Raw genomic sequence first — 23,600 nt, forward strand, 5'->3', positions numbered from 1 at the left:
TCTGGATACCAGCCTGCAGACTCACACTGCAGCACCATCTTTCCTCTGTTACTCGAAGTGACCTCTACGACCGGTGCCGAGACTGAACCTGAGGATCGAAGACAAGTTTTTTCAAACTCTGGGTTTAGATCAAACCTTGCATCCAACAGAAGTCTGATCTTCTGACTCACCAACAATGAGCTGGACGGAAGCTTCCTTCTGTATGGAGGGAATGGAACACCAGTACTGGCCTTCATCAGAAACTCTGGCTTTGAAGATGCTCACGGAGACATTTCCATACGTCAGCTCATCCACAAAAACTCTTGTGCGGAAATAATAAGACAGATTTTGACTCCTGTTCAACAGTTGTCCATCTTGGTGAACGTGGATGTACTTTGGGTCCAAACCAGGTCTGGTCCACACCACCGTCATGGAATCAGCACTGACGACCGGATCAAGGCGACATGGTAGAATGACATCATCCCCAACGAGGGCGACGATTGGTTGACGTGAACAAACCAACTTTAACAGCGCTGCTGAAAAACAAAAACAAAAAAACAAGCCAGAAAGAGTTGTATGTCTCTCATCCGTGTCATCACAATAGATCCTGAAATTCTAAAAGTGAGAAATAAATGTAAAAAGCTGCAAAGTTGCATAAAAACAGGGAAGAAGAGGTTTCTGTACGATTATCTACCACCAAGAGTTGGTAGAGTGTTTTTTTTCTGTTTGTTTTTCTTGTCTATAAGGTGCTATGAAAAAGCTATAGTCATGTACAATACAAACTTTCTGAAGATATTCTTCTCGTGTGGAAGTTGCCGCTGCAAAATGGTACAAGAAGGACGAGCAAAACCACGGATGTAGTGAAAAACATCGCTGGATGCAGCCTTCTCGACTTCTGAAAATGAAAAGAGCGAGTCTTAAAAACCCAAAATGCTTTTGTCTAATTATTTCTCAAAGGAAAAACACAAATATCACGAAGGCTTTGCAAAGTGTGAAACGAGAAGGGGTTCACGTAGAGGTGAACACACTTTCTGCATAATGTGGTTGCTGCTGTTGCCGTTATGGGATTTCCTGTGTTCCACCGACTAAACCACAGCATGAAAACGGTTCCTCTTGAGCTTCCTCTCATCTGCACCGTGTACACACTTTATAAGAAATAAGGAAAACGAGCCAAACTTAATTTTTTTCCAGTCAGTCCACTGAAACCTCAGGACGTCACTGTGAAGTTCACGTTCATTCACTAAACAATTAAACTCTTTCTGCTGCTGCCTGCTTCAGCTTTAAACTCCTTCCACCCTGATCTGGTCAGGGATTTACTGACATTTACATTTACTGACGACACCACCGGATTCCACGGCGACTAAAATGGACGCAGCGTTCGTTGTTCTGCATTTCAGATTTGGTAAAGTTGCACTTGAGAGTTTTATAACAGGTAAAGCAGCATCATGAACGGCCTGCACTCGTGTCTCACAAATGTCTTTCAACAGTTTTTTTCAACTGAACTCCAGAATTAAGAAGAACTGTGGCTTTTGACTCTCATCTCTCACACTTTATGAATCAAAAAACTATTACAATCGTGGATTTACAAAAATCTGACGCACTAGCTTTCCAATTTCCCAAATTCCCCCCGACAGCAACACAAACAAGTAAAATCCCCATAGCTTTAACGTTTTCAAGATTGTGAGATACTGACATTTAACAAATGAATATTACTTTAAAAGGCAGCTCCTACCAACAAAATGAAGCGCTGTTCGTATCTTCTTCCCCCTTCACATGAGGAAACACAAAGTCTCTGCATTTCCGCCTCTTCGAGTGAAAGTAAAGTGAAGCTTGACTTCCCCACAGGAAACAAACAGCTCATCACGTTGTCACTTTTACAACCAACAGTCCAGCTCTGCTAATGCTGCATGACATCCTCCTCCTCCAGACACAGCTTGGGTTTAACGGGAGGAAATACCAGCTGAGTTCAGAAAGATCTGTCAGGAAGATATGACTTGTTTCTAAACTGCATGTTTGTGTTTCCTCCAATCTACCGACTGGTTTAAACTTTAAGATCGTCCTCATTAGGTTCTGAGTCGCCGGATAGAGTCGTGAACAAAAGTTTACGAACACTTGTGAGGACTGTGTGTATCGTGTCAGTGTCGAGTTTCCAATGATTTGTGTAACTCAGAATTTTGTGTTCGCGAATCATTGAAGCACATTAATCTGTGTCACAAAAGACAGTCGTGCATTTTGGTTAATAGATTTATTGAAAGATCTTCTGGAAATGTGAAAATCTGCTGGTTTAAAACTGTACATCCAGCTGCTTCTGTCAGCGGTACGGCCTCTTGACTTCCTGTGAGGGATTTTAAATGACGACAGCTGCTGACTCCTCTCATTAGACTCAGACTCAAGTCAGGGAAGTCACTTGGAGCCATTTCAAAGACGCTTCAAATGCCAAAATCATCTGTACAAACAACTGTTAGTAAATATAAAGTTCATGGTCCAGTTGTGTTGCTGCCACCATCAGGAAGAAAACCCAAACTATCAGCTGCTGCTGAGAGACGACTGGTCAGAAGGTGAGGCCTTTAACCCCAAGAACACCAAACCTACCATCAAGCATGGAGGTGGCAGCATCATGCTCTGGTTCTGTTCTGCTGCCAGTGGACCTGGAGCTTCACACAAAGTCAATGGACCAATGAAGAAGAAGGATCACCTCCACGTTCTTCAGGAAAACCTCAAACCATCAGCAGAAGGTTGATCTTGGACACAGTTGGATGTTCCAACCAGACAATGAGCCCAAACACACATCAAAGTGGTGAAGAAATGGTTCCATCAGGCTGGAATGAAGGTTCTAGACTGGTCTCCCCAAAGTCCTGAATGAAACCATCCAGAACCTGTGGACTGATGAAGGAACAGGTCTGAGTCAGAAAGACGACAAGTTTAGTTGAACTGCAGCGATTCTGTCCAGAGGAGTCAGAGATGGACCAGAAGCTGGTGGACGGAACCAGAAGTGTCTGGTTGAGGTAATAATAAATAAGGAACATTGAACTAAATATTAGCATTTCTGTGTATTTTTGATCAACTAGATTTTTCTCCAGATGACCTTTAGTAAATCCACGAAAGCACCGAGAAGCAGCCTTCTGTGACACGGTCTTAACAAGGGGATGTACATTTTCATTTGTGTGACAAGTTCTCAGTCCAAGATCACATATCGTGTTTGAAAAATGACAAAGATAAAACAAAAATCTGTGTGAAAAACATGACTGTGAGGAAAAGAGGAGGACGCATGCTTGAATAAGCTTAAAGTAATGCTCCGTTTATTGCACATGCTGTCAGTCAATTTCATAGGAAAGCACAGACACAAACATACAGTTTAACACAGATCAATAACATTAAACAAGAACAAGTGTTATATAAAACAAGAATTTATATAAATACAAAAATGAGAGGACTTGGTAGCACAAAGAATGTTGCAATAGATATAGTTTATATAACTAGTTAACATATTTACAATGTGAACACAGTACATGTACCGTTTATTTGTGGTTTGTGTGAACGAGTTTCTATCACATTATAAAACACACGATGTTGACCAGGAGGCATCATGTGATTAGCACCCCGTCGTTCATACAGGCCTTATTAGCGTTAATTAATTTTTAAAGTGGTTCAATTTGTTCGAAAGACTTCTCTATAATCTGGCAACCCAAAATCAAACACCTTCCATAACAGCTGCCAGTGATTTGACGTCGTTTTCACTGATTGGTTTGACTTTTACATTCTGTGGTCGGGCGTCGCTTCCTCCTGCTCCAGCTTCGCGTTCGTTTTCCATCTCAGGTTGTTTTGTCGTCACCGCTGTTTCTCGCAGTCGTCACACATCCATCTTTTCTTTATTTGAATGCTCTGACTGTATTTTCTTGTGCCTGGTGAACAGCAGAACAAGTTGTGTCATTTTCTTGGTCTTTGCTGCTACCAACGAAACAAGAGCTGTTGTTTAGATCATCCAATCTTTGTTCTGGCTTCAGGATTGGTTTTCAGGGTGTGTCTGGTTTGAATGATGGCATCAGACCACAACATCTGATGTCCAGGAACATGCTTGCAGGAACATTAAATAAGGGAATTAAATATTGATAGTATCTTGAAAATCTTGCATACCTTACATGCTCACGCATGCATCCATGTATTGTGGATGCAAGCCCCAGTACGACGCCAAGTAACCCCAGAGCCAGGACACCTTTCACATACCTGGACAGGACTGAACGCATCAAGTGAAATTAATAATCAAAGAACAGCTCGGCATTCTCACAAACATACGCTGGATTTCTTTCTACCTGCTACTCTGATGTGCGCCTCCCTGGTCTGGTTGATGTTGTTCTGCTGGACTCTGCAGGTGAAGGTGTTGCTGTGTCTCTTCTCCACAGTCACTCTGCTGCTGACAGTATAGAGGTCATCAGGACCTCTGACTGTCTCTGGAGGTCCAGCAGAGAGGAGCTTTCCCTCACCGTCCAGCCACAACAGCTCAGGCTCTGGATACCAGCCTGCAGACTCACACTGCAGCACCACTGAACTGCTGGTTCTGGACATTACCCGGATAACTGGCGTGGAGACAACACCTATAAAAATCAAAGAGGGAAGATATAACTTACCTGCAGCAAGAACAAAAAGTCGCCCGAGTGTAGCAGCAGACATAAAACGAACAAATACATGCATTAAATACAAAAAAGATAATGTTTTGTGTCTCTACTTACAAACAGCAAGTTTAACAAAAGCCTTTCGACCCAGTTCTGGAACAAGGCATCTGTACGGTCCCTCGTCAGAAAGCGTCACGTTGACGAGCTTCAGTGAAATGTCTCCGAGATGCAGCCGGTCGGTGAGCAGAGACGTCCTTCCTCTGTAGGACGGCTGTTTGTCAAGCACATGCTCTCGGCGGTCTGCCCAAACGTGCACGAACCCGGGGCTCAGGTCGGGCCTCGCCCACTCCAGCCTCATGGCAGAGGCGTCGGTGGCAGGTTCCAGGCGACACGGCAGCGTGACGTCATCGCCAACGAAAGCCACGACCGTCTGGGATGGACCAATCAAAAGAGGCACATCTGAGGAGGACACTGATCAAGAAAGAGAAAGTATTGGCAGGGTTCTTTGTGGATAAATTTACTTCTACTACACGCCTACTACTCGAAGCTGGAGAACCCAGAGAGAACCCAGAGAGAACCCACGCTGCCCCCACCGGGACACGGACCGGCGACCTTCTTGCTGTGAGGCAACAGTGCTAACCAAGTGCGCCAGCCTGCAGCCCCAAGGCCACAATAAGGATCTTAAAATGAGACATAGAATATTCCAACTAACAGTTTAGAATCGTTCATCTGATGTGGATGAAGCTGGCTTGTGTTCCTTGCACATGCCAGCATTGTTCGTGATTCACAACAATGTCTTCCTGTTTACTACGAGAGGACGTGTTGAGTACCTCTGTGTGACGTCAACAGGAAGAAGCAGTCAATCACATGCTGCAAAAGCACAATGCTGAGGGCTGATCGACATCTCTGCAGACGCATCCTGGAGTTCTGAAAACAAATAGAAAGAAAACGAGTGTTTGAGCTGCTCGTTATATCGAAACGAGGCAAATGCATGGCGGTGATTTGAGGTGAAGAAATCTGCTGTGGTGTTTAATTATAAAATGACAAACAGGTTCCGTTTTAGCTGAACGACGGGAAACCAAAAAAACAGAAGTGAGATCGAAGAAAAACAGGAAATCAAACACGTAATCACGTGCTTCTTTTGTTTTCAACGCCGTGCCTCTAAAATAAAACTTATCATACAAAGAATTCACAACATGCGTTGCACTGATATAAAATAGTTTACAGACAATAATGTAAGCTGACAATGAGGAAAATACTCTGAGTACTTATGTACGATGACCACATAGTTGGAGGGGATTTAACAAAACAACAATTGTTCACTGCGTCATCGTTCTTCACTTTAAATTAAAACTCTCTGGACATTTGAACTCATCCCTTTTCACTGCTATGCCTCTTTATATGTACTTACAGTTACATCCATGTATTTAGCACTGCTTTAATCTATGATCTGTACCATTTATGACAGGGAAAAAAAAAAAAAGTTTTTGGAAAGAATCATAACCAAGAATTTACCAGAACATGATGCTCGACACAATATTTCTTCGTGTCTCAAAGTAAAAACATTTTAAGGTGTACCAACCTAGAAAGGCCGTGATGTTCACTCCGCTTCATGCTGCTGCTTCTGAGCTGTGGTCAGATCTTGGCAGCTATTTAACTTTCACATCTGAGTCACGCCGGTTGTTGCTCTCGGAAGCATGTGACCACATCTTCAAGGTCAAAAAGACGAGTTCTGAGTTAGATTTTTCGTGACCGATTTCAGAGCCTTGATTGCCACCGTTTGAATTTATTTTGCATTTTAATAACTTTATCCTTTACGGAGTCTACGATAGTTTGTCGACGTTAACATACCCATGTTGCACCACCTCGTACAAAAGAAAGTGCCGCGTCGGTTCCAGAAAGTAAACACGCAACAATCTCAAAGAATTAAAGTGAAAGCTCTTGTTTCCACCGTACGGAAGGCCAGTCGTGCCATCATTTGCCCCTGATTGTGTGCTTTTCACTTCAAGTGCCACTTTCTGCAGCATCAAAGGCAGAAAACGTGCAGCGTGTTGTGCTCGTGTTTACAGTCTTTCCTGTTTTGCATAGATAGCATCTCCACAGTTCCAGGCTTCAGTCACTGACGTATCTGTTATTGTTATGGCCAGTTCATGCTCTGTAAAGCTGCACATTAATAATTTGCAAATTCTTGCACATTGTAACTATTTCATTTTGTTTTTTTTTATCATTTAAATATACCAGAATTTGCTAAACATCATGTAAATAAGGTGCACTTGGACCTCGGATTATTACAAAATTCAATCTTAATACGCCATCATCGTCTAAAATAACTGTACCGGGTGGACACTTAAAGTGGCATCTTCATGCATTTTTTGCTTTTGATGGCGGAAAAAGCAGCTTCTTCATTAGAGCCTCATAAAAAGTGGCAATTCTGGGGCTTCAGATGCAAATTATGGCAGTTTTGGGTTTCCATACAGTGTGTCGTCATTCACATCCAAACCTGTACACGTGATGCGGACTTTTTAAAATTGTTTCTGTTAATCTAATGGCAATTAAGAAACGTTTGTGCCATTTATTGTTGCTTCAGGGCTTTAAAAAAAACATTTCCATGAGTTGAAGTTCTTTGCTTTCATAAAAGCAGTCAACCCCACAACTGAACTCATTGTGCCAATATTTTGTAGATTTCTTTATCTGTTGTCTTCAGCGTTACATTGCGCTGCATGTCATGATGACCAAACCGTAGGTAAGACAAGAACAAAGTGGAACAAAAGGCAAAAGAACTGGAGGAGCAGATTCATGTCATGCAGGAGAACAGTCCTCTGAAGGAGCACGTCTGCTGTATGGAGACATACATGAATGAGCTCCTTGAAGAAAAGGCCTGCTTCACTGACCAGACTCACCAGAGCAACATCCGAATCAAGAGTCTGGAGGACGAGCTGCTGAAAAATTCAGAGCTTCAGACCAGCGTTGAGTCCTTAAAGGAGCAGCTCTCCGTCAAAGACATCGAACTCCGTAGAGTCAGCGATGTCAACGAGGAGCTCTCAGCGCTGAGGAGAAGCTGGTGGAAACAAATGAGGAACTCCAGAAGATAGAAGCCGCCTGGAAAACTGAGCACAGCACCGTAGAGCAGCTCAGAAAAGAGCAGGAGAAGCAAGAAATGCTTAAAGCAGCAAGAGCATGAAGACAGCAACAAAGACCTGCTGCAGAAAGTCCAAAAGAAGGTGGAGAAGAAGAAGAAGAAGAGCTGCTGGGTCGGGCTCAAGCCAAAGAAGAAGCGCGACAGGAAGATGGAGGAAGCTGCTGCTTGTTCAGTGTAGCTGGACAACAGCAGCTCCCTCTGCTTCCCCACTTCTTCCTCCTCCTTCGTCTTCTCCTCTGGAGGCTCTCAGCCTCATCCTCTCTCTGTTACCTCGTTCCTGTCCTCTACCCTCCCACTGCCCTCACCCCTTCTACCTCCCTGCTGTCCTGTCCTTCTACCTCAGGGATCATCAGCTGGTTCAACATGTTGCTTATCGACCCATCAATTAACCAAAAAAACAAAAAGAAAAGTATGTCAACATTGGACCTGGCATCAACCAACTTATCAGCCCGGTTCTAAATGTTGCTTATCGACCTTTCAATTAACCAAAAAAGAAAAAAAAAAAAAGCATGTTGTCATCGGCCCGACAACATTCACATTAGCCTTCGTCTGCTAATCTCACACTCTGTCCATTCCTACTCTCCTGTCCTTTCCTTTCCACCCCCTGATGAATCTCCACCTCAACGCGGTGGAGGGCTCTGAGTGTCCCTGTGATCCCAGCAGCCATGTTGTCTGGGGCATCGGCCCCTGGTAGGGTCTCCCAAGGCTCACTGGTTCTGGGGGAGGGACCAGACTAAGAGCGGGAACAGTATCCCGGGATCTTGTTCATGAGTGATGGGAAAATGGAGAATAGTTTCCGGATGACATCTGTAAAGATTCTTATCCGTCCAGGTTATGGTTCATCAAAGCACTGAAACGAGGGCGACTGGACGGGTTTCAGTTCTGATCCGAAAGGACTTTTTAGACTCATCTATAACATGATCGGTTTTCATTTTCATACTCTACAACTGGTGGATTCTACATTCCTACATGAAGGATTACATCCAGTCATTCAGGATTTATCGGCGGTTTATTAGATCACGTAGAAGGTGTGAAGCAGTGACTTGTATCGTTTTCTTCATGCTGACAACTGCAGCGCTCCTGAACGCACCACTTGAAGCCAAGCCCAGTTCAAGAGTTCAAGAGCGTCAGTGTGCTTCGGCTGCCATGCCGGCTGTTTGTTAAAGGGCTGACAGGTGGAATATTTACAGAAAGCTTTCGTCTGTTTCATTTATAGCAGGAAAAAAAAAACTAAAAATCACCTGCCGTCCTTTGGTGATGTATTGTCGTCGTTTCCTGCTCGTCAGTCTGCTGTCTAACATCGGTACGTATGAAAAAGACCTTCAAGTCTCCGTTTGTCTGACCTGGAGAAGCATTTCTTTGCAGAGCTTCATCTGAAATGTGCTACAAATCAATATATTTGTAAGAATGTGGGTATAAATGGAGTTAAATGGGCAGGAAAGTGTCTGCATGTGACTGCAAATGGAGGCTGAACCTGTGACTTCCTGAACTTTGAACAGCTCGTAAAAAGAAGGAAGGCAAACAGAACCGACACCGATAAGTGAGTCATTATGACTTTGATTACAGTAAATCAAACCTGATTAAGTAGATTAAAAACAGAACCGCTTTAAATACATTTGTGTTTTAAGGGAAAACAACAAACTTGTGGGTCAACAATCGTGACTCATTTTAATAAAGCTGCTCACTGACGGGCAGCTCAGGAGGATTTTACAGCTCAGTTTAATGCTTTAGTTTTCTGATCCAAGACCTTCAGCCAGATTACACGAGCTTTTATAAACTGCTGCTGTTTAATCAGCTGGAAAAGGACATTCCTTTGATATCAAATTTTCCAAAGCAGCTTCAGATTAAGTTTTTTTTTAAACACAGTTCAGTGTTTTCTGAATATATTTCTAAAGCTTGGAGCAGGAATATAAAGTGGACTTTATACACTGCAGTAGTGAATCAGAGGCAACCGCTCGCTTGGCTGTCGGCCACGTTTTTGTTCCTTTGGTTCCAGTTGGTTGAGATTATTTTCAGATTCCAAAATGAGTCACCTGTGTCCACGGGGTAAAGGGTGTTCTCGTCGGTATCGGTGTCTTTATTCGACTGATCGCCTCCTATTTGGAAGAGAGAAGTTAAACCGACAGACGTGGCTGAGTCACCGTGGCCTCTTTCTTTACTGCCATTTACAGTCGGAAGTCGTTGACCTGCCCACGCATGCACGGTGGGAACGAATCACACGAACAGGCAGCTGCATTCTCAGAGTCCTGCCAGTTCAGGGCAGGAAGCCTGCAGGAGGAGAGAGTGTTTAAGGAGGAAGGAGGTTGAGTTTGCCAAGACATAATACTTTCAACACCTCACATTGCATAACACCTGCTGACCTCATTTTAACGCTGCTGGATTTTCTTGTTCTTCGATTTCCAAGGTGACTTCGTCGTACATGGTCAACCAGAGGCGGTCCTGGCCTTCGCGGGCGGAGATGCGGTCCTGCCCTGCAGCTTCAAGGTCGCTGCCGGCGGCGACTTTCCGACGGTGGAGTGGTCCAAGGAAGGCCTGAAGCCGAACGTCATCTTCTTGTACCGCGACGGCTGCGAGACCCACGAGATGAAAAACCCGGCCTTCGAGTACAGGACGAGCCTCATCGCCAAGGAGCTGAAAAACGGAAACGTCTCGTTGAGGATCTCGGACGTGCGGCTGTCGGACGCGGGGAAGTACCAGTGCATGAGGCTGTGGAAGGACGCGCCCTGGGAGGTGACGGCGGTGGAGCTCGTTGTCGGTAGGTATGGACAGGACAAGACACTCCAAGACATCTGAATGAAAAGACGAGATGCTGTCAGGGTGTCGAGATCTACCGAAATCAAAGACGTGTGAGCAGTTCTCGCATGAAGAGGCTGCAGAGATCAGGAGAAACCACTGCGGAGGCCAAGATCTAAGATCATCTGGGTGGTCGGACTGACCCAAGAGTTCTACTACTGGTCATGAAATCCTAGAAGAAGGCAGCAGAAGGACGACATTATTCTTAGCTTGAGTTTTTCTTAATTTGTTTTTCTGTTAGAAGACGAGCAGCTGGACGAGCCGAGAAGTTACAACAGTTAAACCAAGTCGTTATTCGGGAGGTAACTTTGGAGAAAAGCTGGTTCTGACCACCAGGAACAGTTTGACAGATTATCATAACTTCGCCTTAAATTAAAGGAATTTAGGGGGAAAAAAAAGAACAATTTGCAAATTATTTCTCTTATTTATGAAGAAAAAAAAACATCCTAAATATCGTTGCAATTTGAAAATTATTAATGTTGATCATTTGAAACGATATATATATTGATAAACATTTGAGACTTGATCAATTCAGCAGTCGGTAAATTCTAAAGCAGAATCTATTTAACATGAGAAATGAAAGCTGCTTTGTAGAAACAAACCTGTAAACAAAACAGCAAACGTCTGGCAGCAGGTAAAAAAAACAATATGGTGAAAACAGTAAAATACTACAATATTAAAAAACAACAAAATCGCAAAGAAAAATTGTGGAAAACTTCAGTAAAATAATATTTTTATACAGTAAACGTGTAATTTTTAAAAGCACGAACACAGATTTTGCAATATTTACAGTTTTGTCTTCAATTTAATACTTTTTCTGTGAGCTTACTTGTTACCTACACATTTACAGGACATGGAAAATGTGTTAATGAACCTTTTATCAATCCTGAACAGTCACACATTTTCTTTCAAATGATAACAAATATCTTGACGACGGTGAAATTACTGTAAAAACACAGATTTCTGATGTCGATTATTTACAGTTTTGGTCCAGCTTTTTAACAATTAACGTGTAAATTAGTACTTTTGCTCTGAGATTTTATGAGATATTATCGAGAATTCAACAAAACAAGAAATATAAGTAAAATACAGTTTGAGTTTTTTACAGCGTAGCCGAAGCTTAAAGTGGAAATCAGAAGAAAAGACGTTGCGTCGCGTCGACCGTTGGTTCAATCACATCGTCTCATTCTCAGTTATCTAACAACAGAGTGTGTGTGTCGTGTGTGTGTCGTGTGTGTGTGTTTGCAGATTACACAACTCGTTTTTACAGCCGGCTTTACGAGCAGCAGCTTGTTCAGATAATCACGGAGCTCAAACAGTCAACGAGCCGACAAACCTCTGTTTGCTGAGTGTGCTCTGTGTTTGTTCATGTCTCTGTGGGTCTGTTTGTGTTTCATTTGTGTATCTTTGTGGTCATTTGGTCTCGTTCGGGTCTAATTTTTACCAGTTTCTGTCTCTTTCTTGGCATTTTGTGTCCATTTTAGGTCTCTTTGTGTTTGTTTTCTGTGTCTTTTGGGTCGAAGTTTTGTGTCTCTTTGTGTTGTTGTGTTTTTATTTTTTTTACATCTTGTTCTGGTCATTGTGCGTCTTTTGCGGTTGTTTTGTGTTGTTTTGGTGTCTCTCCAGGTCTATTTGTGTTTGTTTTGTGTCTTTTGAGCGTATTTCTGGTTGTTTTGTGTGTTGCTGGGTCCATTTGTGTTTCAATTCTGTCTCTTTCTGGTCATTTTGTGTCTGTTTTCGGTCTCTTTGTGTTTGTTTCGTAACTTTTTCTGGTCAACTTGTGTCTGTTTTCGGTCCGTTTGTTTGTTTTTTTAATCTCGTTCTGGTCATTTTTTGTGTTTTGTGGTTGTTTTGTGTCTTTTTCTATCTCTTTTCGGTCTTTTTTGTCTCTTTCTTGTCATTTCCGGGCCTCTTTCTGGTTGTTTCGTTCAATTTTTGGTCATTCTGGGTCTAATTCTATTTGTTTTACGTCTTTTTTACGTCTCTTTCTGATCATTTTGTCTCTTTCTGATCATTTTGTGCCTCTTTTGGGTCTGTTTGTTTTTGTTTTACATCTTTTTGTGTTTTTTGTGTGACTTTTCGTGACTCTTTTTTGTCGATTTCTACCTCTTTCTGGTATTTTTGTGTGTCTTTCTGACCTTATGTCCTTGTTTCAGGTGTACCTGAGCTTGTTTTGTGTCCGATTCCTTTGCTTGTGTGTTTGTAGTTGAATTGTGTGTCTTCTTCTGTTTGTTTTTTAGCTGTTTTTGTTCGTTTAGTGTCTACATCTGTTTGTTTCGAGTCCCTTTGTGGTTGTTTTGCCTCTTTTTGTGCTTTTCGTGCCTCTCTGTGATTGGTTTGTCTCTCTGGTTGCTTCCAGCCCAGCGTCCCTCCCTGAACTGATGGAGATTTAAAGAAAAGTTTGTTGTCTGATTCGTGTTCTTTCAGTTTCCGTTTCGGAGCCGAAGCTCTCGGTGGTTTCAGCAGAAAGCGGCGGCGTGACGCTGCAGTGTGAAGCCGGCTGCTGGCTGCCGCAGCCCGAGATCAAGTTTCTGGACCACGAAGGAAAAGAAATCCCGGCCGAAGAGCCCAAACGGGAGCGACATGAGAGCGGATGTGACACCACGAGGCAGAGAGTGACGGTGCAGAGCGCCACCAACAGGTGAGATCAGAAACACTGAGGACAGAGAATCAATCAGATCTGGTTTTATGTCATCACCTGCAAACTTAGATTTTCACCAACATGAGTCAGACGGTTGTAGAACTGCTAATAAGATTTCCAAGTTGTCCTTTCAGATTTGTGTGTCTCTCCTGTTTGTTTTGTGTCTTTGTGGTCGTTTCATGTCTCTTTCCATTTGTTTTGTGTCTTTTCTAGTTTTCTTTGCATCTTTCTTGTTGCTTTGTGTTTTCTTTCTGGTCTTTTTTGGGTTTCTTTGTTTCGTGTGTTTTTGTTGGTTGTGTTTTTTGTCTTCCTGGTTGTCCAGTGACTGACTGGAGAACTACAGCATCAGTGCAGTTTACAGTAAATAACCAACAGTTTCTTGGCAAATCAATCAGTTTGAATGTGTCATTTTCAACTAAAACTGTTAAAAACCAAACACACAAACCATTAAAATCCGTCAGTCACATCTATGAAACTACATCCTACCGTCTTAAGTCACTTGTTTATCGCATTTCTAGCCAGTAAAATAAAAATTCACTGCAACTTAAAACTGTTGGATGGACAATTTTGGGCTTAACTGTAAAAATATATGAAACTAGATGTTCAGTTATTCATTCTTTAGTCCCTCTTCTTCTACTAAGTTCACCATGTGTCCATTAGAACCTTCACATTCCCACTAATCCATCTGAAATAGAGCCTCTGAAGAGTTCCATAGCTCCGATTTTTTCTTGTTTTACTGGAAAACGAACACAGAATTATTTGTTTTTGAAGTAAAATAGTGCCTTCAGTGACCCGTATTATCACAGAGATAAATCATTTAATTCAGGCTGCAGTGCTGTGATCCTGTTGACTCACTGAACAAACATGTTGCACAGTTTGCTTTTCAAACAGCCGTCATAAGTGGTGCAGGTTTAGTTTTTTTAATCCGTCATGAAACTTCCCAGTTGAAACTGTGACTGGTGTGTTTCACGGCAGAGTCACCTGCAGAGTTCACCAGCCGGAGTTCAACCACACCAAGCACATCGAGATCCTCATCCCAGGTGAGCAGCACCACACCTGAGTCCACGCTCAGGATCCACATGTGCACACGGAGTCAGTTTGTCTTTTCTTTTCACTCACTGCTCGTGGATCTTTGCTCTGGATCCATTTAAACTGGAAAATATTCCACCGAAGGCAAAACAAACATAAAAACAAGAAACTGTGGAGCTCCTGGATCTCATCACTTCCTCAGACAAAGTGTTCACTTACGTCTGAACATCGCCTCCTGGTGGTCGGAGCAGTGAACAACAAGAAATTATTCATTTTTTTAATTTGTTTTTTTCATTAATTGACCAACAGGTTTCCTCTGACCGGTCAAAATAAATTGTGTTGAGTGATGAATTTTAACTATTTGACTAAAATGTTCACGCCACAGTTATTGATTCTCGCAAACCTTTGAGAAAATGCAGCTTCTGTCTTATTCCAAAAAGGTTCTGATAACGTTTACCATCAAACAGCAATGCGGTTCTATTTTGCAGCACGATATAAGAGCTAAACAGCTCCTCCAATTTCTGTCGGACATCTTTCTAGAAATCAAGACACACGTCCTGTTTATTCTGTATATAGTTAATTATTATCATTAATTTGTGCAACATTTGGGTCATAAGATAAGATATGCCTTTATTTATCTCACAGTGGAGAAATTCACGTTGTTGATAGCAGCATTAAACACAGAGATACACATATACGAGACAGAAACAAATGTACATATAAATATAAGAAATAGTGCAAACAAAAGAGAATAGTGCAAAAGTCAGTGTGGATTCAGGTTCATGCAGAGTATTAAAAGTCTCAGAAATTTACAATCCTCAAAATGAAGACATGAAATGGTGCTTGTTTATGTTACTCTGAAATAAAAACAGCTCTCTGGACTTATATGAACACATTTTATATTCGTTAATCCAGTCTTCCATTCCGTCTTCCGTCTATTCACTCTTCGATTACGTTCAGAAGCTCAGAATTTAAATTTTTTACAGAATCTCGTGAAACAAATAGAATCAAGTGATTTGACGAAATACGATGTTTCCCGACTGATCGACGTCTCACAGATGAGAAGTTCAAGGACTGTTGGAAAGATCAAAATCTGACCACTCTGTCTCCTTTTACAGTTTCTTGCTGGAATAAACGGTGTAATTTGAAACCTGCGATGACATGATGAAGCCATTTCTTTAGCATGCATCTCATTTCACTGAACTCTCTGAAAACTTTTTCTACATTTAGAGACAATGAAGAACTTGCAGCATGATGCAGATGCACTCGTTGTGGGGTGGACGGTTTTAAGCCGCTCAACGCGCTGTTTGTCATTTCAGCCAAGTGCTCGAGGTCCAGCAGTGAAACCATTGGCATCGCTTTTGGAGGGACAATTTTATTTCTCTTAGTCGCAACTGTATTAGCTGTGCTGTGGTGGAAGAGATACGGCAAACCTGGTAAGTCATATATATATGTGAACATAGATCTATTTTCCCCTAATTTACCCAGTAAAGGAGCCTTTACTGGAGCAGTTGAGACCATAAACTCATAAATCAATTAATCAAGTGAGAAGTCGGTTCGTTTTCTAATTGACTTCAACACAATCTGACCCCGTTTGACTTTAAAATGCGACATTGCAAATCAAATCGCCAGAAACAACCACAATAAGAGGTTGTTTTGCCAAATTGTTCTTGAAGACTTTAACATTCTGTAATGAACTGAACTCACCACTAGATGGCAGCAAAGCTCCACTCAGAGAGGAGCCGCTTAGAAAAAAAACGTCCCTGAAACGTGTCAGAAAAGTGGATTGAATAGTTTAATTATTCCTTCTGTCCTCTGATTTAAAGACAGCTTGTCTGTTACAGTATTTCACCAACTGTCTTTGCATCGTCTGTGTTTTATCTGAGCAGCCATCACGTGTTTTTTCATAAAGAAAAATGTCAGTTCCTGTTTATTTAAGTGCCTTTGACGCACAGTTACGTTGTGGAGTCAACGTTTAGGCAGGAAGTCTACAAGCAAAGAACACTTTGGGTTGTAACTGTCTTTACTTTCTCATAAAGCTGCAATTAATCTGACAACTAAAATGTTTTTATAACCCGTAGAACTTGGTGTTAATGCGACATCTTTTCTGCCCTCACACAGCGAAGAAAAAGCAGCAGATGAAGAGGCAGGAATCAGATGAAAGCACGATGAGCAGCGTTGTTGAAGTCCACCCTCTGCTGGTTCAGAGAAGCAGAACCGATGACCCTGGCGCCGTCCAGAAGCTGAAAGGTAAAGTCTTTGACCTCGAGTCGCAGCTTCGTATGAAGAACGAAACCATCCGCCGGCTGCAGAACATCTTAGAATCTCGGCAGCGTTGCGGTTTCTGCCAGCTCGACCCCCACAACCAACTCTCCGAGACCAGCAGCTCACCAAACACTACCTCCCCGCAACTTGGTAATTTCCCCAAACTGATGGGTCCAAATGCTTCCAGGCCAGACAGCAACCCGACACCTGACCACCCGTCACAAAGAAAGCACCGCATCTACAGCAGTCCAGCTGTTATTCCTTACTCAGTGTCATCCACGTCTTCTTCAGCCGCCGCTGCAGAGAAAAAGCGAAAGCAAGTCCAGCGGTCGGGGAGTTTGCCCTTCCAAGAACCGGGTCAGAATGGCATCCGGCTGCAGCGCCGACATTCCTCAGTGCTTCCAGTTTTACATCAGCCTTTCAACCGCCGCTACAGCCAGCTGACGAATTTACCAGAAGGAAACGAGTCAATTTACTAAAAAAAAAAGATTATTTTTTTAACAAAGCTCAAGTATAATGAATAACCAGGTGATTTGATGTGACTACAACAAGCAGGAAGTCACCAACAGTTCATAAAACCTCAATCTAAGGTTTCCAATTTAAACCCAAATCATTTGTTTGTGTTCCATCTGGACAACACAGTCTTACATCTAAAAGCGTCACAGCACAGTCCTGTTTCGCAGGACTTTCACTCAGGAGATCCTGGTACAAAGTCCTGTGTGGTCCTGTTGCTCTTTCCTTTAGTTTTTGGTGGTCTTGGTTGAGTTTAGGCACCAGATTGGGTTTAGGAAAAGATCGTGGTTTGGGTTTAAATACGCTCGTACGAAAGCTCCGACTGTTTCTTTGGTCCGCTCATTTCTCCTGAATAGTGTACGCCTTGCAGCCTTGTTGATGGCATTAACTATTAGCTCTTTCCCTTCATGTCCAGTCTTTATGCTAAGCTATGCTAACCAAACACAGCTTTACTTCTTCTGAAATGCGGTGATTTTGTCAAAGAAGTGGAACCAAACTATAATTTATGGTGCTAATTTACCTCCTTATGCAGGGAGCATTTAAAGGAGGCTTAATTGTCAGGATGCGTCTTTATATTAAATTAAGAGTGGCTTCTCTCGAATTCAGGGCTCACATTTCCGAGAAAAACCAACCCACTCCTATTTTGCACTTTAGATTTTTTTTGCCTTTTATTGAGATGATTTTGGGTTAAATTCCTTTTCCTACTGAATGCTGCCTCTACTATGTGTATTACTGCTGCTTTATGCACCGTGCATCTAAAGGCTGAGCAGATCATCACTACGAATTCAGGAAGACAAAATGCACTTTAGCGTACATCATTGTTGGACTTGTGGGCTCGTGTACTTGTGATAAAGTCTTGATTTTTAATGAAATGTGTGATTGTGTAAATAGAGATGGAGATATTTGTATTTTTTTAAGATTTGTACGTCCACTACACTCCACAATGGGATCAAATAAAGATCTGTCTTTGTCCTATAAAGGCGTCTTTCACTGTCTTCAAAGAAGTCCCTCAACACTCAACCTTACAGAAGCTTTAAGCGTCGTTTTAGCTTTTACAAGCTTCGTATGTGCAAGGGTCAATGAAAAGCACCACGCTATCAACAGCAGGACCTGGGGTACGCATGCTTTTGTGACGTCCGGTGGGTGAGCATCGCCGATTTCGATGTGGACGTCAAACTGCAGCAGACAGGAAACATGCCGCTCTGAGGTGAGTCTGCAGCTACCGTCAAGAGAAGAAACAGCCGACTGGCAGTGGACGAGCAGCGTCAGGTCAGACCACAACAACACCATCGTACGCACCAGTTTCGTCTCCCTGTCACGACTTCTTTCCCAAAATGCAATTCAGTTGGAGCGGTTGGTATTTTGACACAGTTCATGAGAGTCTTCTACTGTCACTGATGTTGCCTCCCAGCAGGACTTCCAGGAAGCGTTGCAGGATCACTGGGAGCAGAGCATCCCGCACAGGAAGACCGCCTCAACGATGATGGTGGTTGAACTCGCATCAGATGTAAGTGTTAGATTTTTTTTTTTTTTATAACCACAGTTTTAGAACTTTTTAACCAACGCTTGCGCTGTTTTGATTCATTCTCGTAGCTCTTATATATAAATATTTTAAAATGTAAAGCACCAAAAAGAGTTATTCAAGAGTTAAGAGCTAATTAGTGTCTGAGACAAGCCAATTATTTTTCTAAGGAGACCAAAAGTAGAGCTAAAAGATTCAATACAGGACCAGAAACATGATGTCAGATGGATGTGAGGGGCTAACATGACATCATGAAGTTTTGTATAAATATTTCACCTATTCTAGCACATTTCGAAAGTTTTATTTGCTTTCCATGTGCCATTTAAAGGACATGCAAGATGGGTAATGTATGGGTAAAACAGGAGGGACCCTGCAAAGACATGGCGTCAATGAAATGTCAAAAAAAAGGTTGTTTAAGCATTTAGAGCTTTTTGCGATTCCCCCAATTGGACAAAACAATAAAATGAATGCAGGTCCTCTGTTTGGGAGGTTGGTTATTTCTGCTGCTTTAATTGAACGGTTCGTTCGGCGCCAGTTTCATCGTTCTCTAGAGGAAACAAACACTTTTTTTTGTTTGTTTTGCTCCACCAAGCAGCTACGATGACACCTAGCTCTCAGAGGGGAAGTACAGACGTCAGGCAGTCAGGTCGTCAGTCGTCAGAGGGACAGGATGCAGGTAACACCGCTCTGTCTGATGCTGGGTGAGTACAAACGCTGACGTTTTAGAAAATAAATTCGCTTTCTCAAACTTCTCAGTCTCTCTGCTTGCTGTTGATCGACAGTTTATTGTCTTTTTGAGTTTAAACTCTTTGATTCACTTTATTTTCTTCTCTGTCTGATGATTCTTGCATCCTGAGCTACTTTTTAACTCCTCGATGTTTTATATTTACTTCTTCCGATTTCCGTTTATTCTTGAACTCTCACCACGTTTGACGGCGGTGCTTGTTTTCATGCCCACCCTGCTTCTCTGACATGTTTTTCACCGTTTCCTGGCATCTGCGCTGCTCTGTTTACCTCTGATTTCATCTTTTGCTCTCCTCTCGCTGAATTTTTTGCTCTTCACCTCCACTGTTCTTTCAAACCTTTCTTTTCTGACTTTCTCTACGCTCCTCCTGTTTTCATTTTTGTCACTTGTGTTTGCTTCTTTGTCCTTTCCATCCATTTATTCCTTGTTTTTGTGGTACTGTCCGTCACTTCTGTTTGCTTCTATGTCTCCTTTATCACCTGTTCTTTGCTGTCTCCTCTCAACCATCCCTCGCCTCGCCTCTCTTCCCGGCAGCATGTCTTCGGGTCATTCCCGACAGGTCTCAGTTCTTCAGGTACGACTCCATCTCCCTGAGCTGCGATGATCAGTCCAACTCCACCGGCTGGAAGGTGAAGAGGAAAACGCTGGACGGCGGCGTCAGACCCTGCTCCTCTGGATGGGGCGTGGCCTCCTCGGGCTCTACCTGCTTCATCGGAAACACCTACCCGTCGGACAGCGGACTGTACTGGTGCGAGTCTGTCAGAGGAGAGCAGAGCAACAGCGTCAACATCACCATCACTGGTACTGCGCACAAACAATGTTATGCTGCAATTACAAAGTAGTCCAAAGTGCAGGAAGCTCAGGTGAAACCAGAATCTTTTCCACAGATCGCGCCGTGATCCTGGAGAGTCCTGCCCTGCCGGTGTCCGAGGGAGCTGCCGTGAACCTGCGCTGCAAAACCGAGACGAACGCCTCCCAACAAGAGTTTGATTTCTACAAAGATGGCCGCCACATCGGGAGCAGCTCCACAGGAGAGATGACCATTCACAGGGCCTCCAAAGCCGATGAAGGACTCTACATGTGCAGCACCGCCGGAGGTGGGGAGTCGACAGGCAGCTGGTTGGCTGTTGACGGTGAGAGAAACAGTCTACAGATACCTATCAGCTCTATAACTGGGGATAAACAAACAATTTTTTTGAAAAACAACTTGAAAAAAGCCTGATGTATTCAGCCAGAGACGTCAAGTACTGCAGCCACCCGACCGCTACAGAGTTCAGTTTTTGCCCAGTTTTTCTTTGATGTGGGGAAGAAGAAGAAAGGCAAAGGGGGGGTATTTGATTTTCTTGGTGTTAGCTGCCACAACAAAACCTAAAACCCCATCAGAGATCACGAGTATCAGTAGTTACCAGATTTTCTTCCCCAGACTCTGTGAGCCGCATCATGTGACCCTTCATTCGGACCGACATCTTGCCGCCTACTTCAGTCAGGGGGAACAGCTCACTGCAATGGACCATGAAAAACTTATCAGATTAGAAAGTGATGCAGCTGCTAAAATTCTCATCGAAAACTGTTAAATGTATGAGTTAATCTGCACATTTTCATTCTCAGAGACTCTCAAAGCACATTGGAACTCTTAATCTTCAGATATTTAAAAACAAAACCCAACATTTCTGTTTTTTTCTGTCATTTTCTGTCACTTTAGTTTTTTCATGAAATCAAAGTGAAGTGAATGTTGCTGCTTTAATATTGTCAATGATAAATATCTGTTTGGCTTCTGCATCAATTAAAATCCAACAAACACATCAACCTCGCCTCATATTACCCCCCACCGATGTTAAACATATGTGTAAATAATGCAGTTTCTCCAAATCCAAATGCTTGTTTTTGCAAGTAGTTTTAAGGAAAAGGATTTATTTATTATTTCTGATGCCTCAATTACTCACACATTGCATTTGCATAAGAAACGTGAGGATAGAACTGTGTTTATTTCTCAGAATGCTCCACAACTGCCAAAGTCTTATATCTGGACCTGTTTTTGTGTTTTGAGTGAAGTGTAAAACATAAACGAAACAAAATTCACCCAAAACTATTGGGAAACATTTAAATTCTCACATCCTGAAACACTAACATCAAACACGAATATTTAAGTGTGACGTTGTCTTTGTTTAGCGTCTTAGACTTTTATGTTGAAGAGTTTCTTCCTCTTCGCAGCCTCTCTTGTGCCTCCACCTTCACCTCCACCTGCAGCCTCCTGTTCGATTTCTGTCTTCAGACTTATATGCCACCTGGTGGTGGGAACGCCGTACCTGCTGTCCACCATCATCCTCGGACTCATATACAGAGATAGGAGGAGAGGTAGGGTTCCGCAGTTTTGCTTCTATTAGCAAGTTAAAAACAATCCAGTTGGTCAGTCAACACAAAAGTTTAATTCATTCAGATTTACGAACACGGTAGAAAACAATCCCAATCTTTAAAGCAGGAAAAAGGTCAGATTTTGTGTCCAATCTTCGTTATATTAACCATTACAGATAAGGACACATTTAAAACCATGTTTGAACGGATGTAATCTGAGTTTTGCCCAAATGCCAAACCCTGTTCCAACTCCAGTCCAATACGTGCATTCTGACTTCACAGTTCTTCTCTTTAAAGCCTCCACGTTTGGTCAAATAAAACAAAAGCTCCATTAAAAAATGGATAGGTGTAATGAATTTCAAACCCTCTGGAGCTGATTTGTATTCATCAAAATGGATCATTTTAGACGGAAAGTCATCTAAAAACAATCAGGTGTCATCTGCATAACTGATGATTTCACTGACTGTTTACACACATAGTATGTTCAGTAAGACAAACTAAGGTTTTATTTCAAATAAGACGTGAAGTTCTGATTTGAAGTAAAACACAAAAATGTCTCATGATTATCAAAGTTCAGACCTATGACGGTTGTCTGCACATGCATATGGCAGCTTTTCACTGCAGGAAGCCTTAATTTTCCGATATCAGTAACACCTGTGGACACTTGAAAAATGTTGATTCCACATTGCAACATATCTTGGTGGCCTTTGAGGTTAATAATGAGACACTGAAACAGGTTAACAGGTCGCTCAAGATTCACGATCGACCAGAAAAACAGGAACAGAAACTTGGCCTCTGATGTTGTTTATCGCCTTCTCTTCACAGCCGCTCAGACCGTCAGAAAGAGGCGAGGCAGCAACGATGTCGTCATGGAAATAGCGGTATAGCCAGACGAACTGGTAAAAGTGGCGAAGAAGCTTTAAGCCACAAGGTGCCCCAGAGACCAGTTTTTACCACAAGCGTTCGGTGGAATGATCTGCCGCATCTGAGGGCATCTGCCCACCAAAGACCTGCAGAAACTGGAGTCACAATCCAAACGGAGCTTAGAAAGCCATGTAGCCTCTGAACCAGACTGTAAATACAAATGCTTGTTGTTGTGTTACCTTTAGAATGTAACCAGCGTCCATCACGCAGTTTTCCTACAACCACAAAGAAATTAAAATTGAGTAAAGAGAATTAAAGCCGTCTCAGAATGCTTTAAAAATGCAAAGCTTCACTGTGCATCACAACGGGTGACAAATACTTGATTCTTGTGTTGTAACTGTAGCTGAGTGTGAAGAGGAAGTGGCAAAGCATTGACAAGTGTTAAGAGAGCCGTTTGTGGTTTGTTGTTTACATCAGTTGTTGTCCAGGGGTCTGCTGTCGGGGTTTTTTTTGTTTGTTTTGCATTTGACATTTAATCTCTGTCTGGAGTTTACCTCTGATTTGACTGACTGTCTTATACTGGACAAAGACACACATTTCTGTGAATCAGCCTTCAGCGGTTTTCTCAGATTTTTAATTCTTCTTTAACACAAATGTTACTTTCAAACACAAACAGGAACAGTTTGCATGTCAGTGATTGACTGAATCAGCTTCTTCTGGGTCAGCTGTGGTTACAAGTGCTGAAAGTAGGTGAGCGTTATTTCCCAGAAAAGAGGACATTGTGACATTTTAAAAACCCACAACAATCATAGCTGTACCAAAAACTTGTCGAATTTAAACTGTAAGTATTGCTGAATGACAAAAGAGTCTTTAAAACAAAAATTAATACGGTGGAAACTAAGTGATTATGTAAATAGCTGATTCGTATTTTGCAGTGTAGCTGGAAACTCCTGTTGCTGCGTGAAGTTGATCTCTGTTGTGCTATGTGGCTGAAACACAATAAATCAAAAGCAATGACAGACCTGACTCAGTGAACAAAGGCTTCCAACCTTCTTGGCTCATACTGTTATTTTACTACAATGCTGCAGTGGGCACTTGCTGAACAGGATATGAGATATAAAGGGAACAGTCTTTCCTCCTTAACAAGG

The 23,600-nt window shown here is 42.4% G+C and overlaps 3 protein-coding genes across 6 annotated transcripts in view; 1 reads left to right on the top strand and 2 right to left on the bottom strand.

The window, feature by feature from the left end:
- Positions 1-940, bottom strand: part of LOC103374986 (butyrophilin subfamily 3 member A2-like) — a 9,538-nt gene extending 8,598 nt beyond the window's left edge. Inside the window, exons 1-3 of the mRNA XM_008305168.1 lie at positions 763-940; positions 171-515; positions 10-88 (exon numbers count right to left, since the gene is read on the bottom strand). Coding sequence (XP_008303390.1) covers positions 10-88; positions 171-515; positions 763-850 — 512 coding nt within the window. The 5' untranslated portion in view covers positions 851-940. The remainder of the gene's footprint in view (positions 1-9; positions 89-170; positions 516-762) is intronic.
- Positions 941-3,256: 2,316 nt separating this feature from the next.
- On the bottom strand, positions 3,257-6,284 carry LOC103374983 (butyrophilin subfamily 1 member A1-like). Of its 4 annotated transcripts, none has more exons than XM_008305162.1 (6): positions 6,172-6,284; positions 5,420-5,516; positions 4,707-5,060; positions 4,290-4,571; positions 4,114-4,213; positions 3,257-3,924 (listed from the first exon to the last, which is right to left on the bottom strand). In XM_008305162.1, exons 2-6 carry the CDS (start codon positions 5,505-5,507, stop codon positions 3,849-3,851), a joined length of 900 nt encoding a protein of 299 aa, XP_008303384.1. In that variant the 5' UTR covers positions 5,508-5,516; positions 6,172-6,284; the 3' UTR covers positions 3,257-3,848. The 4 variants fall into 4 exon arrangements, with proteins under 4 accessions (XP_008303384.1, XP_008303387.1, XP_008303385.1 ...); XM_008305165.1 differs by having other exon boundaries at positions 3,257-3,885; positions 4,118-4,213; positions 6,172-6,281; XM_008305163.1 differs by having other exon boundaries at positions 3,257-3,884; positions 6,172-6,281.
- Positions 6,285-8,870: 2,586 nt separating this feature from the next.
- LOC103374988 (uncharacterized) lies at positions 8,871-23,487 on the top strand. The gene is made up of 11 exons (XM_008305169.1): positions 8,871-9,031; positions 10,133-10,483; positions 12,949-13,162; positions 14,138-14,202; positions 15,511-15,627; positions 16,313-16,926; positions 18,384-18,476; positions 19,617-20,037; positions 20,124-20,369; positions 21,448-21,591; positions 22,414-23,487. Exons 1-11 carry the CDS (start codon positions 8,986-8,988, stop codon positions 22,473-22,475), a joined length of 2,373 nt encoding a protein of 790 aa, XP_008303391.1. The 5' UTR covers positions 8,871-8,985; the 3' UTR covers positions 22,476-23,487.
- Positions 23,488-23,600: the final 113 nt, after the last annotated feature.

Source organism: Stegastes partitus, unplaced genomic scaffold, assembly GCF_000690725.1.
Source record: "Stegastes partitus isolate 25-593 unplaced genomic scaffold, Stegastes_partitus-1.0.2 Scaffold2426, whole genome shotgun sequence".
NCBI classification, from domain to species: Eukaryota; Metazoa; Chordata; class Actinopteri; family Pomacentridae; genus Stegastes; species Stegastes partitus.

Excerpts from the sequence above, each read along its gene's own strand:
- LOC103374983 (XM_008305162.1), bottom strand. The coding sequence starts at position 5,507 with ATGCGTCTGCAGAGATGTCGATCAGCCCTCAGCATTGTGCTTTTGCAG. Across the intron at positions 5,061-5,419 it reads CCTGTTGACGTCACACAGAG|TGTCCTCCTCAGATGTGCCT; the intron begins GTACTCAACACG and ends TTTCTTGATCAG. Across the intron at positions 4,214-4,289 it reads GGCGCACATCAGAGTAGCAG|TCCTGTCCAGGTATGTGAAA; the intron begins GTAGAAAGAAAT and ends TGATGCGTTCAG.
- LOC103374988 (XM_008305169.1), top strand. The coding sequence starts at position 8,986 with ATGTATTGTCGTCGTTTCCTGCTCGTCAGTCTGCTGTCTAACATCG. Across the intron at positions 9,032-10,132 it reads CAGTCTGCTGTCTAACATCG|GTGACTTCGTCGTACATGGT; the intron begins GTACGTATGAAA and ends TCGATTTCCAAG. Across the intron at positions 16,927-18,383 it reads TACCAGAAGGAAACGAGTCA|GACTTCCAGGAAGCGTTGCA; the intron begins ATTTACTAAAAA and ends GCCTCCCAGCAG.